General features: G+C 48.8%; 1 protein-coding gene across 3 annotated transcripts in view; it reads right to left on the reverse strand.

Moving 5' to 3' along the window:
- Positions 1-14,911, reverse strand: part of LOC118706304 (AP-3 complex subunit sigma-2) — a 28,180-nt gene that overhangs the window by 10,290 nt on the left and 2,979 nt on the right. For 2 of the 3 annotated variants that reach the window (XM_036415539.2, XM_036415536.2), the window contains exons 2-4: positions 13,084-13,175; positions 12,382-12,493; positions 11,216-11,287 (exon numbers count right to left, since the gene is read on the reverse strand). In XM_036415539.2, the coding sequence (XP_036271432.1) occupies positions 11,216-11,287; positions 12,382-12,493; positions 13,084-13,175 (276 nt within the window). The remainder of the gene's footprint in view (positions 1-11,215; positions 11,288-12,381; positions 12,494-13,083; positions 13,176-14,911) is intronic. The other variant, XM_036415538.2, reaches the window with a different exon arrangement.

The raw sequence follows: 14,911 nt of genomic DNA on the forward strand, positions 1-14,911 counted from the left end.
TTTTTAAATTGTTTAAAGTATTACATATAGTAGTACATATATCTCCCTCCGCCCCCATTGTTTCCCATTGATTTTTAGAGAGAGTGGAAGAGAGAGACAGACAGAGAGAAATATTGATGTGAGAGAAACTCATCGACTGGCTGCCTCCTGCACACGCCCTGATCAGCGCTTGGGCCCGGGAGGAGCCTGCAACTAAGGTCCATGCCCTTGACCGGAATCGAACCCAGGACCCTTCAGTCCACAGGCCGAAGCTCTATCCACTGAGCAAAACTGGCTAGGACCAGAGAAAAAACTTGATGAAGCTGAAATCTCCACAGGTACCAAAATACAGAAATGTGTGGCCACACCTTAGTGGACTGAGAGTTGCAGTTTATAATCCTGTCCTATTAAAAACTCTCTCTTGCCGGGGCTGGTTTGGCTCAGTGGATAGAGCATCGGCCTGCGGACTGAAAGGTCCCGGGTTCGATTCTGGTCAAGGGCATGGACCTTGATTGCGGGCGCATCCCCAGTGGGGGGTGTGCAAGAGGCAGCTGATTGATGATTCTCTCTCATCGATGTTTCTAACCCTCTATCCCTCTCTCTTCCTCTCTGTGAAAAATCAATAAAATATATTTAAAAAAAAACCCAAAAAACTTTCTCTTAAAACCCCTCACAACAGTAAAAAAGTGGAGATGATCACTAGAGTCAGAATGTCTGCCGCTCTGAAGACACCCTAACGCGCTAGCCAGCCTCTATTCTGTCCTCCCCACTCGCCCGGACATCTGTCCTTCATGTCTCTTTCCCAGGGACCTGTCCCATCGTCCCTCCTTCACCCCTCTCCTCCACCCCCCACCGAGATGTTTGCTTCTATAACGGGATCCACTGGTCACCCAGTCTGGCTCCACTCCTTTGTTCTGGAACTCAGTGCGCCCTCCCCCACCTCCTCCCCTGGAGGCACTCTGAACGACCTGCCCGAGATGGAGACCTAGCCTAGCCGGTTTGGCCCGGGGGACAGATTTGGCCTGCGGACTGAAAGGTCCCGGGTTCGATGTTGGTCAAGGGTGGCGGGCTCGATCCCCCAGGAGGGGGTGTGCAGGAGGCAGCCGATCCAGGATTCCCTCTCATCGGTGATGTTTCTCTTTCTCTCTCTCCCTCTCCCTTCCTCTCTGAAATCGATAAACATGGCCGAAACCGGTTTGGCTCAGTGGATAGAGCGTCAGCCTGGGGACTGAAAGGTCCTAGGTTCGATTCCGGTCAAGGGCATGTGGCTTGGTTGTGGGCACATCCCCGGTGGAAGGTGTGCAGGAGGCGGCTGATGAATGATTCTCTCTCATCGATGTTTCTCTTTATCCCTCTCTCTTCCACTCTGTAAAAATTCAATAAAATATATTAAAAAAAAAAAAAAAAAGAAATAGATAAATATGTGTTTTTTAAAGACAGTGGAGACCTAGGAGTTTGGGCCCAGGGCTCCGCTGTACCAAGGGAGGGAGGTGGGGAAATCCCGTGAGTGCCGAGGAGATGACGGTGCCCAGGGCCAGCTCCGGGACCGTGCAGGGTGTGTGACTCTCCTGCTCTGAGGAGCCTGAATCAGAGGTTCTGAGCCCAGCAAGGCGCGGCCCGCAGCTGCACTGGGAGCTGCACCGAAAGGGAACAGCCTCACGACAGCCACCGAGGAGCTCCGTGACCAGCTCACCTGCTGCGGCTTCTGCAAACTGGCGTGAGCCGTTGCCAGTCCTCACCCTCCCTACCCCCTACCGCTCGTCAGCTGCCTCCTGCACACTCCCTACCTGGGATGTGCCCGCAACCAAGGTACATGCCCTTGACCGGAATCGAACCCGGGACCCTTGAGTCCGCAGGCCGACGCTCTATCCACTGAGCCACACCGGTTTTGGCAAGACTCAAGTTTTCAAAAGGAAGTGGTAATCACTAATGAAATATCTAGTCTAGCCCTAAGCCGGTCTGGCTCAGTGGATAGAGCGTCAGCCTGTGGACCAAAGGGTCCTGGGTTCCGGGCAAGGGCACGCACCTCGGTTGCAGGCTCCTCCCCAGCTGAGGCCCCTGGTAGGGGCACATGCAGGAGGCAACCAATCAATGTGTTTCTCTCACATCGGTCTGTCTTCCCTCTCTCTGAAAAATCAGTGGAAAAATATCCTCGGGTGAGGATTAAAAAATAAGTAAGTAAATATCTAGTCTACCGTTACAAACAGCTTAGGTGTGGGTAAGGTTTTTCTACTTCTTAGTGGCTTCATTCCTAGGAGAGTGAGGAGGGGAAATCCTGGTCAGCCGGGGGACGTATCACCTCTATGCCTGGCGGAGGGTGCAGAATAAGCCAAGGAAGAGGACAGGGTCACTTTAAGAGGGCTGAGCAGTGACGGGGAAAGAGGAAATTATTTTTTGAGTCATCTTGGTCCAGAGTCAATCTCCAGTTCCCGAATTATCCATTCCAAAAAAGAAATGAAAGAGGAAGAGGGCATCAGAACACCCTCCGGAACCCTGGCACCTCAGCCTCCTCTCTTACCCCCACTTTCGTTCCAAAGTCCAACATTTTATCAGGGTTTGAAGTCACGCTAAGGACTGCCTGTCCCCATGGCTTATCTCATCTTGCATCTCACGTGTCCACAAAGGAACATATGGTCATCACATCCAGCCGTGTGGGCTGAGCGTCTCTGCAGGTCTATCTGCCATGAACAAAACGGAGCACACGGGCCAAAGCCAGTGTGGCTCAGTGGCTAGAGCGTCGGCCAAACTGGTTTTGGCTCCTGCCCCACTTTTATGACCTTTGTGGTCTTCAGACGGGGCATTTCCACCGTTTTCTCCAGACGTCTTCTCACCAAGCAATTCCGTACGAGTCAACCCCTGGCTTCTGATTTTCTTTCTTCCCTTTCACTCGTGCGATCATTCATTCTCTCAATAAACAAGTGAATCTAGCGAAACCTCATCTTACCTAAGATCAAGTCCTGCCCTAGCCGGTCTGGCTCACTGGGTAGAGCGTCGGCCTGCGAACTAAAAGGTCCCAGGTTCGATTCCGGTCAAGGGCACATGCCCAGGTTGTGGGCTCCATCCTCAGTGGGGGACTTCCAGGAGGCAGCCGATCCACTGTGATTCTCTCTCATCATGGACGTTTCTGTCTCTTCCTCCCTCTTCCTTCCTCTCTTGAAGTCAATAAAAGTATATTAAAAAAAGAAAAGAAAATGATCAAATCCTAAAGTCACCAACTGGGAGGAAAGTAGACACAGCCAAGAATCCCTTCCATCACCTTTGCAGATCGACCTGGCCATTTCCCTCCTCCAATGACAAGGATTCTTTTTTCCTTTCCAGGTCAGCAGTAGACCAAGTGGTCTATTCGGGGACCACACAGACCGAAAGTCTGAACTGCATCTTCAAACACTAACATCACCCCAGGCGCCATGTCATGCTTGTGACAGGCAAGTGACAGGCATGCGAGGGCAGAGGCCAAGAAGAGCCAGTTCAAATGTCCTGTCCCACTCCAGGCCCACGCTGAGCGAGCGGAATTGGGGGCAGAATCACTCTGTATTATTTAGAGTTTTATTTATTTTAATTTATTTTTCTTTTACAGAGAGGAAGAGAGAGTGAAAGAGAGCTAGAAACATCCATCAGCTGCCTCCTGCACACCCCCTACCGGGGATGTGCCCGCAACCAATGTACATGCCCTTGACCGGAATCGAACCTGGGACCTTTCGGTCTGCAGGCCGACGCTCTATCCACTGAGCCAAAAATGGTTTTGGCTGAATTTAGAGGATTTTTTTTTGTTTGATTTTTTACAGAGAGGAAGGGAGAGAGATAGAGAGCTAAAAACGTCAATGAGAGAGAAACATTGACCAGCTGCCTCTTGTACACCCTCTATCGGGGATGTGCTCACACCCAATGTACATGCCCTTGACCGGAATCGAACCTGGGACCTTTCAGTCTGCAGGCCGACGCTCTATCCTCTGAGCCACACCGGCTTCGGCTGAATTTAGAGTTTTTATTCTCATTATTTTTTGCCGAATGGCTCGAGCTGACTCTGTAGAAGCTAAGCCTGCACATGTGAGCCCCCAGGACCCGCCAGAAACAAGATCGTGGGTCACGGCCAAGGCTCTGGCCGGTTTTCCCTGAGAAAACTCGACCTGCAGCAATGTCTTCCGTGAGGCGTGCCTCCCGCTCCGGGATGGTCAGGGCTGTAAGGAAGAAATGAGGACGGCACATGGACCTTGTCCCCATAAGGCTGAGGTAACTACGGGACATAAAATATCTGTAATACAAGGCAGACTGCGATAACTGCCAGGACCAAGGACGAACGCTGTAAAAGCTCGGAGAAGGGTGGGGCTTAAACAAATGGTAAACGGAGGAAGAAATGACAAATCTCCCAGCAACTCATTAACTATTCTTCGGGCCTTGCTAATAATTCTTCTCCAATAATAAAAAAAAAAATAATCACTCAATTCTCAGCGTTGCATAAATATAGCTGACGGCAGCAAGGTGCACTCGTTGCATGGTATTCCTTCCTTAAAAAAAAAGAAAAAAAAGAAACAAGTTCCTATTTATGAGTCAGGGTTCTCTGTGAAGCCACTTCCCTGCCACTTACGGGTGGTCCGGATCTAAACCTCAGTTTCCCCATCTGCAAAATGGGGACAACGAGACTCCTTGCTGATGCCCATTCCAAAGCTAAAACAAGATGATGCAGCCGTTATGGAGATACGTAAGCAGTTAGTGACTATTAGTTGATGGAGGAATGACAGTCAGTCTTTTTGACCAACCTCCTTCCCAACACAGAGACACAGCAGCAGGAACTGCCGGGAAGTTCCTTGCTGAGCCGCCATGTGCAAGGAGCCATGTCCATTCCCGGCGTCGTGACCTGTGCTAACTGCCCACCACTCTGAGATTCTACACCCTGGGATTATTATTATTTATTTATATATATATATATATATATATATATATATATATATATATATGATTGATTTTTTACAAAGAGGAAGAGAGAGGGATAGAGAGTTAGAAACATCGATGAGAGAGAATCATCGATCAGCTGCCTCTTGCACACCCCCTACTAGGAATGTGCCCGCAACCAAGGTCCATGCCCTTGACCATAATCGAACCCGGAACCTTTCAGTCTGCAGGCTGATCTATCCACGGAGCCAAACCGGTTTCGGCTTCCTGTTCCTTCTCAAGAGCTGATCCTGGAACAGCCCTGGGCCCCACCACGCCCTCACTAGCCCTTACGGGGAATCGAAACCTTACAGAGCAGTAACTTCCCTGCAGACAAGGTCTAAATAGCTCAGAGCTACTGCAGCTCAAAGTGCAAGGGCGGGGATGGCAGGTGGTGAGAGAGAGGCAGCGGGGAAGGTCTGCAGGGAAAGGGGCCTCCGCTCCATCCTCTGGCAGTGGTCGCATCTCTGGGAGTACATTCCCGGGCATGCACCTGCACAACACACGCCCCTTAGCCACTCAGTGTCACTCGGCATTCAGAAGGCTTTGGAAGGCATGTCCTCCTCCATCACAACAGCTGCTGGAGGGGGCACAGAGCCACAGAAGAGCTCAGACAAGGGGTGAGAGAGTCAAAAGCCCTTTAACTATGTCATCAAGCAGGTGTAAGGATGGAGTGAAGGGAGAATTTGGAGGGAGAATGGTAGGGAAAAAAAAGAAAAAAGAAAGATCAAAAACCACCATTTACTGAGCTGAGCAATTACTAACCGCAATCCTCAAAATCACCATGAGCCGAAACCGGTTTGGCTCAGTGGACAGAGCGTCGGCCTGCGGACTGAAAGGTCCTGGGTTCGATTCTGGTCAAGGGCATGTACCTTAGTTGCAGGCACATCCCCAGTGGGTGCTGTGCAAGAGGCAGCTGATCGATGATTTTCTCTTATCGATGTTTCTGACTCTCTGTCCCTCTCTCTTCCTCCCTGTACAAAATCAATAAAATATATATTTTTAAAAAATCACCATGAATAGTGGATGTTCATGTTTTTCAGCAGAGCTAAGACTCCACGGTGTACCCCCCAAAAAAGAAAAACATCAATCAAACTATAAATGCCACGACTGTAAAACAAATCTTGATCCGATCTGTTAAAATCATAATTATCAGAAAAAAGGGAGACTAAATTGGTAAAATATGGCATCATCCCTATTTTACAATGGAAGAAGCTGAGCCACAGAGTGGTCTGTAAGAGGGTTGCCTAATCGATGAGCAGAAAGAATCACTGATCAGCTGCCTCCTGCACGCCCCACACTGGGGATCCAGACCACAACCCGGGCGTGTGCCCTGACTGGGAATTGAACCGTGATTCCTGGTTCATGAGTTGACGTTCAACCACTGAGCCAGACCGGCCGGGCTAAAACATGAATTTTTAAAGTTTCGGGCCCCTTAGCCTAAGCATCAGCGTGCTGATCTGTGACATGGGGGCACCACACCCACGTTATGTAAGACGATTGGACATGCGCCTGGCACAGGCCTGGCACTTGGCAGCTGTCCCGTCCCCTTGGCCACCCTGCCCGATGACAGCTCCCTCAGGAATTTATACAGCCTCCTTGCTCTCTCACGTGGCACCGATCTGCCTCAAACTGTCGTCACATCTGAAGTGCTCACCCAGCTGTCCTTAGGCTGCGCCACACTCGGCACCCAAGGGCCCCCAGTGCTGCCAACGTGCTCCCGCATCCGGGACCCGGGGCTCCCAGCCAAAAGCTGCCAACGGGCCATCTCTCCTGCCCCCCTACATTTCAGAGCGGGGTCTCTGAAACAGCCATTTCTTCACAGTCCCATTTTTCTCTGCCTCTGATCCAATGTCCTTACATAAAAGAGCTCCTGAGTAGACACTGGATCATTTGGTGTAATTTACATACAGGTCTATGAAGTGCGATTTGCTATCTATATTTGACCAGATGCAGTGTTTTTTTTGTGTGTGTGTTTTTTTAAAATATATTTTATTGATTGATTTTTCACAGAGAGGAAGAGAGAGGGATAGAGAGTTAGAAACATCGATGAGAGAGAGTCATCGATCAGCTGCCTCTTGCACACTCCCCTATTGGGGATGCGCCCACAACTAAGGTACATGCCCTTGACCAGAATCGAACCCGGGACCTCTCAGTCCACAGGCCAACGCTCTATCCACTGGGGCAATCCGGTTTCGGCCAGATGCAGTGCTTTTGATTGCTCCCTGGAGCGAGAACAAGATGAGCCCTCTCCGGTGTGGCTCAGTGGTTAGTGGCCTCCCAGGGACTAAAGGGTCCCGAGTTCGATTCCACTCAGGGCACGTGATTCTCTCATCACTGATGTTTCTATCTCTCCTTCCCTCTCCCTTTCTCTCTGAAATCAATTTTAAAAAATTAGAAAAGAGTATTTATTAGCATTACATTTCCTAAATATGTTACTTACGTTGTGGCTGCTAATTACTTATGTCGCCATTGAGTAGGTTAGAGAATTAGGTACAGCACACGATCTGGGACAATGCCCTTGATCTTCAGCGATGTCTGCTGATGGACTTGGGGATCAAAAGTTAACAATGCCTGCCACTAACTTTCAGGGGTTTCAGGGAAAATGTGCATATCTAGAGAGATACCAAAGCAAATGCGCCAAATGCAAATAACCGAGAGCCAGGTATAAGCAGCACTCTACGGGGCCTGCTGGTGTGGCTCAGTGGTTGAGTGCCAACCTATGAACCGGGAGGTCATAGGTTCGATTCCCCGACAGGGCACGCGCCTGGTTTGCGGGCTTGATCCCCATCGGGGGATGTGCAGGAGGCAGCCAATCCATGATTCTCTCTCATCATTGATGTTTCTGTCTCTCATTCCCTCTCCCTTCCTCTCTCTGAAATCAATAAAAATATATTTAAACACCACAGGAGCAGAAAGAGAAATCCCAAGATCAGAAAGTGACACACTGCCAGGCAGCAGGACTGTCCTCTCTGGTCCTCCCTCGGGCCAGCTGCCCCAGCCACGCCTGCTCGGGGTGATGGGTCCACACCCAGGACAGCCCCGCGCGGAGTGTAAAGGTCGAGGCACCGATGCGAGTTCCTGGAGAGAGTCCTCAATCAAGAACGGAGAGTTCAAGCTGTTTATTCCAGAGATCTTACAACGCGGCCTTTGCTTCCGAGTGAAAAGATCACTTTCTATTCTCGAAAAGGAGATAGGGCTGAGCTAGAAATGGCCAAGATAAGCCTGAGATGCCAGGGAAAGGAAGTCACATACGGGCATTCCACAGGGGGGCCAGAACAAGAGTCCACCTCTTCAGTTTCCGAAACCCAACTTCCTGATGTCGTAAGAGCAATCCAACATTACAGCCCCTCAGACTGTACAAGGAGCCCGGAGTGGGTATCGAAATCCTGCCTGGAACGCATGTGAAGATAAGACATAGGAGAAACAACAAGTTCATGGCATTTTACTTCCTTTTAAAGCCACGTCCAGCGAAGTACTTGGGCTTAATTACTTTACCGATTTTTTACAGAGAGGAAGAGAGAGGGACAGAGAGTTAGAAACATCAATGAGAGAGAATCACTGATCAGCTGCCTCTTGCACACCCCCCACTGGGGTTGTGGCCCGCAACCAAGGTACATGCCCTTGAACCGGAAATCAACCCGGAGGAGAGAGAGAGAGAGAAACACTGATGTGAGAGGGAAACATCAATCGGCTGCCTCCTGCACACTCCCTACTGAGGATCAAGCCCACCACCCGGGCATGAGCCCTGACTGGGAATCGAACCGGCAATCAGGGTGAGGCTCGGGAGAGCGCCAAGTCAAGTACAGCAAGTCCTCGTTTAATGTCATGACAGGTTAACGCAACTTGAAATGAAATGACGGACATGAAACCACTGTGCCATGGGCTAATCGATATGAACAACAACTCACCAAGTCATAGCCCAGTGGTCGGCAAACTCCTTAGTCAATGGAGCCAAAAATGTCTTTGGAGAGCCACATGTTTTAAACTTATACTTCTTCTAGTGCCACTTCTTCAAAACAGACTCGCCCAGGCCGTCGTATTTTGTGGAAAAGCCACACTCAAGGGGCCAAAGAGCCGCATGTGGCTCGCGAGCCGCAGTTTGCCGACCACTCTGTAATTCCCTTGTACCAGGCTCCTTGTGGAGTCAGAGTCAGGGAAGATGCTGAGAGGAACTGCCCTGCATTCCAGCAGTCAATCCTGAGAATGCCCAGACTGCGCCAGCCTGCAGAGTGCCCTGAGAGCCTGGGAGAGGGCAGAGACTGAGAGTCCCTAGACTAATAACACCCGCCTCACCCTAGCCAGGGTGGACCAGTGGCTAGAGCATCGGCCTGCAGACTAAAGGGTCCCAGGTTCGAGTCCTGTCCAGGGCATGTACCTTGGTTGCAGGCTCCTCCCTGGCCCAGGCCCTTGTTGGGGCGCATGTGCAGGAGGCAACCAATAAAGTGTGTTTCTCTCACATCGCTATTTCTGTGTCTTTCCCTCTCTCTTTCACTCTCTCTAAAAATCAATGGAACTGAAACCGGTGTTGCTCAATGGATAGAGCCTTGGCCTGCAGACTGAAAGGTCCCGAGTTCGATTTCGGTCAAGGGCATGTACCTTGGTTTGGGGCACATCCCCAGTGGGAGGTGTGCAGGAGGTGCTGATCGATGATTCTCTCTCATCAATGTTTCTAACTCTATCCCTCTCTCTTCCTCTCTGTAAAAAATCAATAAAAAATATATATATACATATATATTTAAAAAAATATGTGTGTGTGTGTGTGTGTGTGTGTGTATATATATATATATATATATATATATATATATATATATTTTATTGATTCTCTACAGAGAGGAAGGGAGAGATAGCTCTATCCACTGAGCCAAACTGGCTTCGGCCAATCAAATATATTTAAAAAATCAATAAAAATAAAAATCAATGGAAAAATATCCTTGGGTGCGGATTAAAAATATGTATAAAGAGATAAAAATACAAACATCTGCCCCATCGGGATGGAAACAGAGTCATAAAGGACCATGGCTTAGCAATGAGCACAGAGCATCCAAAAAATCACTACCACCCTCCAAGGGCCCAGGGTCCCGGTGACAACCAGCTGGAGAAAAACCAGGACCAAGCCAAACCGGAGCCGCCTGGACCTCCGGCAGGGAGCAGCTCTGGCTGGGTGTGCGCCCAGGGGGACAAAACACATGCTGGCAGCTGCCCTGCCCTGGCCGGCAATCGCCCGGGTCTAATCTGGATCTTGAGGGCGGAGGCCACGCCAGGGAACATGGGACTCTGAACCCCTCCGATCCTGCCTGACATCAGCTTCTCTGCAGAGCGTCACGTGACCTTCGGCTACGTTAATGATGCCTTAGCCACTGCTTTCCTGTTCAGGAAAAGTAAAGATTTCACCGGGGAAGTCAAAGCCTCGGAGTCGGGATTATGTGAAAGCTTCACTCTTACTGGACCGTTGCCGGGAAACTCATCTGATAACCAACATAAATCTACTGATCTCACCGTTCAGCCCGACAGCCAGTCATTCCGGGGACATGGCTGCCATCCCCCAGGAGGTCTGCATGGAAAGCCGAACCATGCTACAGGTCCAAGAGTGATCTCTGTGTGTTACCATTGGGAACGGATCTTTGCAAAGAACCCCCAAAACTATCACACTTAAGTTAGTAAATGAAAACGGGTTCTGCCCGGCTGACGTAGCTCAGTGGTTGAACGTCGACCTATGAACCGGAAGGTTGGGGTTCGAGTCCCAGTCAGGGCACATGCCTGGGTTGTGGGCTCGATCCCCAGTAGAGGGCCTGCAGGAGGCAGCTGATCCATGATTCTCTCTCATCACTGATAGTTCTCTCTCTCCCTTCCCTTCTCAAATCAGTAAATTTATTTTTATATATATAAAACAGTTCTAGGCCAAACCAGTATGGCTTAGTTGGTTGAGCGTCAAAAAGACATATTAAGAGCCCTGACTGGTTTGGCTCAGTGGATAGAGCGTTGGCCTGTGAACTGAAAGGTCCAAGGTTCGATTCCGGTCAAAGGCATGTACCTTGGTTGCAGGCACATCCCCAGTGGGAGGTGTACAGGAGGCAGCTGATTGGTGTTTCTCTCTCATCAATGTTTCTAACTCTCTATTACTCTCCCTTCCTCGCTGTAAAAAAACATCAATAAAATATATATTTTTAAAAACATATTAAGAAAAAGCAAAACCAGGTTCTGGCAATGTCCCAAGGGAAAAAGCACAAAAGAAAGCACATGAAGGTGCAGAGGGATGGCTGAGGCGCTTGGCTTCCTGGGAACCCAGGTTTGGGAGAGAAGGTACCTTATCCATGTGGAAGATCAGGTCCAATTCACAAACGTTTTCGAAGCATTTATCCAGGGTCTCCACAAAAACCTAGGAAACACAGAGAAATCGGTAAAGGAGAGAAACGGGAAATAGTCACATCTTCGTAAACAGCACACTGGAAAGTAAAGGGCGAAGTCATGATACTGTGTACCTGATGTAAATCTCAAACAAAACAGAACCTCATTTCTTATCTTTGCTCTCCCATTTTCCTCTCCGGTTTTTAATTTCTAAGAGATCATCTTGTTTGTGTTTCTTGTTTGTTTAGCAGCCCGTGTTTGTCTTCCTTTATCGCTCTGTGGCTTAGAGATAAGGGGTTGTTTCTCTCTCCCTCTCCCTCTCTCTAAATAAAAAGAAATTAATAAAAAAGAAAATATATATGTACATATATGTGTGTGTGTATATACATACATATATACATACACACACACACACACACATATGGAGCAGTCACGTGTATTTTTTCCCTCAAGCCTCAAAACACCATTAGTTTGAAGAACCCAAGGAATAGCCGAAACCAGTTTGGCTCAGTGGTAGAGGGTCGGTCTGCGGACTGAGGGGTCCCGGGTTCAAATCCGGTCGGGGGCATGTACATTGGTTGCAGGCACATCCCCAGTGGGGGGTGTGCAGGAGGCAGCTGGTCGATGTTTCTCTCTCATCGACGTTTCTAACTCTCTATCCCTTTCCCTTCCTCTCTGTAAAAATCAATATAATATATATTATAAAAAAAAAAAAGATTTAGTGAAAGTTTAACTGACTGACTGCTAGCCTCTGTTTCATCAGAGGCAAAAACAATGGATGCGTGAGAAGACGCTCTTGCTTGGAGGTTGGGAAGGGCAGAGAAATGACAAGAACGGCGAGAAAAGGAAATGGTTGAAAAGCAAAAAACAAGAAGTGAGCTACTGGAAATGTACACAAATGAACATAAAAACCAAGGGCAGCGAGAGGGATGGTAGGAACCAATGAACCCAGAAGCTCTGGGTGTTGAAGGGTTGCAGTGGAGCTTTCTCATAGCGCCATCTGGTGGACATCTGGCAACTTTACCAGTATCAGTACAGAGACTGACAAAAGGATCTATAGGATGGCTACTCAAAAACCGAAAGCGAACCCTAAAGCAGCTGCTGTCATTAGCTGACTGCACGTACCTGGATGAGGTCCAAGATCCCAAGTTCACTCTCGGATGAATCCACACAAAATACAAAGTAGAGGGTAGCGTAATGCCGATAGATCAGTTTGTAATCAGAACCACCAATCAAGCTGTGGAAGACAGAAAACACTTAAATCCCTGCATTTTTAAAAAATATATTTTATTGATTTTTTTTACAGAGAGGAAGAGAGAGGGATAGAGAGTTAGAAACATCCATCAGCTGCCTCTTGCACACCCCCTACTGTGGATGTGCCCACAACCAAGGTACATGCCCTTGACCGGAATCGAACCTGGGACCTTTCAGTCCGCAGGCGGCCGGCTCTATCCACTGAGCTAAACCGGCTTCGGCTAAATCCCTGCATCTTAATTAAACACATCGAAGAGCAACCCTGTCCCAGGGAATTGGGACTTGAGCCAGCACACAGGGGGAGGACTGGCCAAAGCATAGGCCAGTTCTACCAGGCGAGTGTGACCACGCTTGGCCCTGGTGCCTAAATCACTTCCCTCACCTTTTTTTTTTTTTCCTGCTCATCCTCCCAGAAACCAAACCTCTAAGTGAGAAAAATCCGAAACACAACTGTTCAACAGCTTCCAAACGGAATGTGGTCTCTCCCTCAGCCCATCATGCCGAGGTCAGCTCCAGCTGGCTGCACGGGCACCCAGCTGTCACGTGGGCAGAAACCGGAAGCTGGTCACTTACCTCCCGCCCTCCAGGAAGTTACAGATGTTGTCATCCCGTTTGAGAACCAGATGGAAGGTCTCTCGGACGATCTGCTGCTGAATTTCTTCGGGCTGTGGGATAAAAAAAGTAAAGTGAGTCAGCAGGGGGCAGTGGTCGGCAAACTGCGGCTCGCAAGCCGAGGTTTGCCGCTCTGTTGGCTAATGAGTTTGCCGACCACTGAGCTGGGGCATCTGGAAATGTATCCCACTGATGGAGGTGGACAGGGAGAGAAGTGCTTCCAAGCTGGGAATGATCTGAACAGATGGTACCAGATCCCAGAAAAAAGGGATGAGTAGCCGAAACCGGTGTGGCTCAATGGATAGAGTGTCGGCCTGTGGACTGAAAGGTCCCAGGTTCAATTCCGGTCAAGGGCATGTACCTTGGTTGCGGGCACATCCCCAGTAGGGGGTGTGCAGGAGGCAGCTGATCGATGACTCTCTCTCATCGACGTTTCTAGCTCTCTATCCCTCTCTCCTCCTCGCTGTAAAAAATCAATAAAATATATATTAAAAAAAAAAAAAGGGGGGGATGAGTAGAGAAAAAAAGAATAACGGGAATCTCTGGAAAAATGGACAAGGCTCTGTTATAGGAATTAAGCAAGGGTATATTGCCTAGCCAGCATGGCTCAGTGGTTGAGTGTTGACCTATGAACCAGGAGGTCACGGTTTGATTCCCATCAGGGCACATGCCTGGGTTGCGGGCTCGAACCTCAGTGTGGGGTGTGCAGGAGGCAGCCAATCAGTGATTCTCTCTCATCATTGGTGGTTCCATCTTTCTCTCCCTTCTGCTCTGAAATCAACAAAAATATTATAAAAACAAAACAAACAAAAAGAAAGGTATATTTAACAAGCTATCTAATCACTAACCATTGTCCTGACAGATAATCTGATATCAATATATATAAAAGCCCAAGGAATCAGCCAACTGGTAGCTATGACATGCACTGACAGCCAGGGGGCAGATGCTCACCACAGTAGCTGCTGAACTACAGTGACTTGGCAGCGGGGGTTCTCTAGTGATGCAGCTGGAACCAGAGAGGAGGGAGCCCGATTCCGGGGAATGTCACCCGAGAAACGCCGTCTCGCAATCCGGGACCCCTTGGGGGATGTCGGAGAGGCGGTTTCAGCCCAAACCCTGCAGGCCAGGCCGAGAGATGCCACCAGTGCACAGAGTCTCTAGTTTCTTTATAGTTAAGAATAAAGAAAGGAGAATTGACAGCTCTCCAGCAAGGTGAAAGAATAACTAGAAGGCGTGGTCCTGAAATATTTTGTCTTGCCCTCGAAAACATCTATGTCAACAGGCCTAACACCTTAAAGAGGTCGAGATGTAACTGTGTACACGTTAAAAAACCGACAAAACAACCTGTCATCTTATCTGCTGGTGATGTTGGTATTACATATAAGATATGCTACCATGCCAAAACTGGTTTGGCTCAGTGGTAGAGCGTTGGTCTGTGGACTGAAAGGTCCTGGGTTCGATTCCGGTCAGGGGCATGTACCTTGGTTGCGGGCCCATCCCCGGTAGGGGGTGTGCAAGAGGCAGCTGGTCGATGTTTCTCTCTCATCGACGTTTCTAGCTCTCTATCCCCCTCTCTTCCTCTCTGTAAAAAATCAATAAAATATATTAAAAAAAAAAAAAAAAAGATGTGCTACCAACAGTGTTACTGAGAAAGATAGTTCTATAGAGAAAAAGAATTTTAAATAATCGCAGAGCTACAAAAACTCCCCCCTCCACACTTATCACATCTGAGAGAGGTCGATTATGATGGAATCTCTTGATAATTCACATTTGATTTCTATTTATACAC

This window comes from Pipistrellus kuhlii, unplaced genomic scaffold (genome assembly GCF_014108245.1).
Source record: "Pipistrellus kuhlii isolate mPipKuh1 unplaced genomic scaffold, mPipKuh1.p scaffold_m20_p_50, whole genome shotgun sequence".
In the NCBI taxonomy this organism is placed as follows: Eukaryota; Metazoa; Chordata; class Mammalia; order Chiroptera; family Vespertilionidae; genus Pipistrellus; species Pipistrellus kuhlii.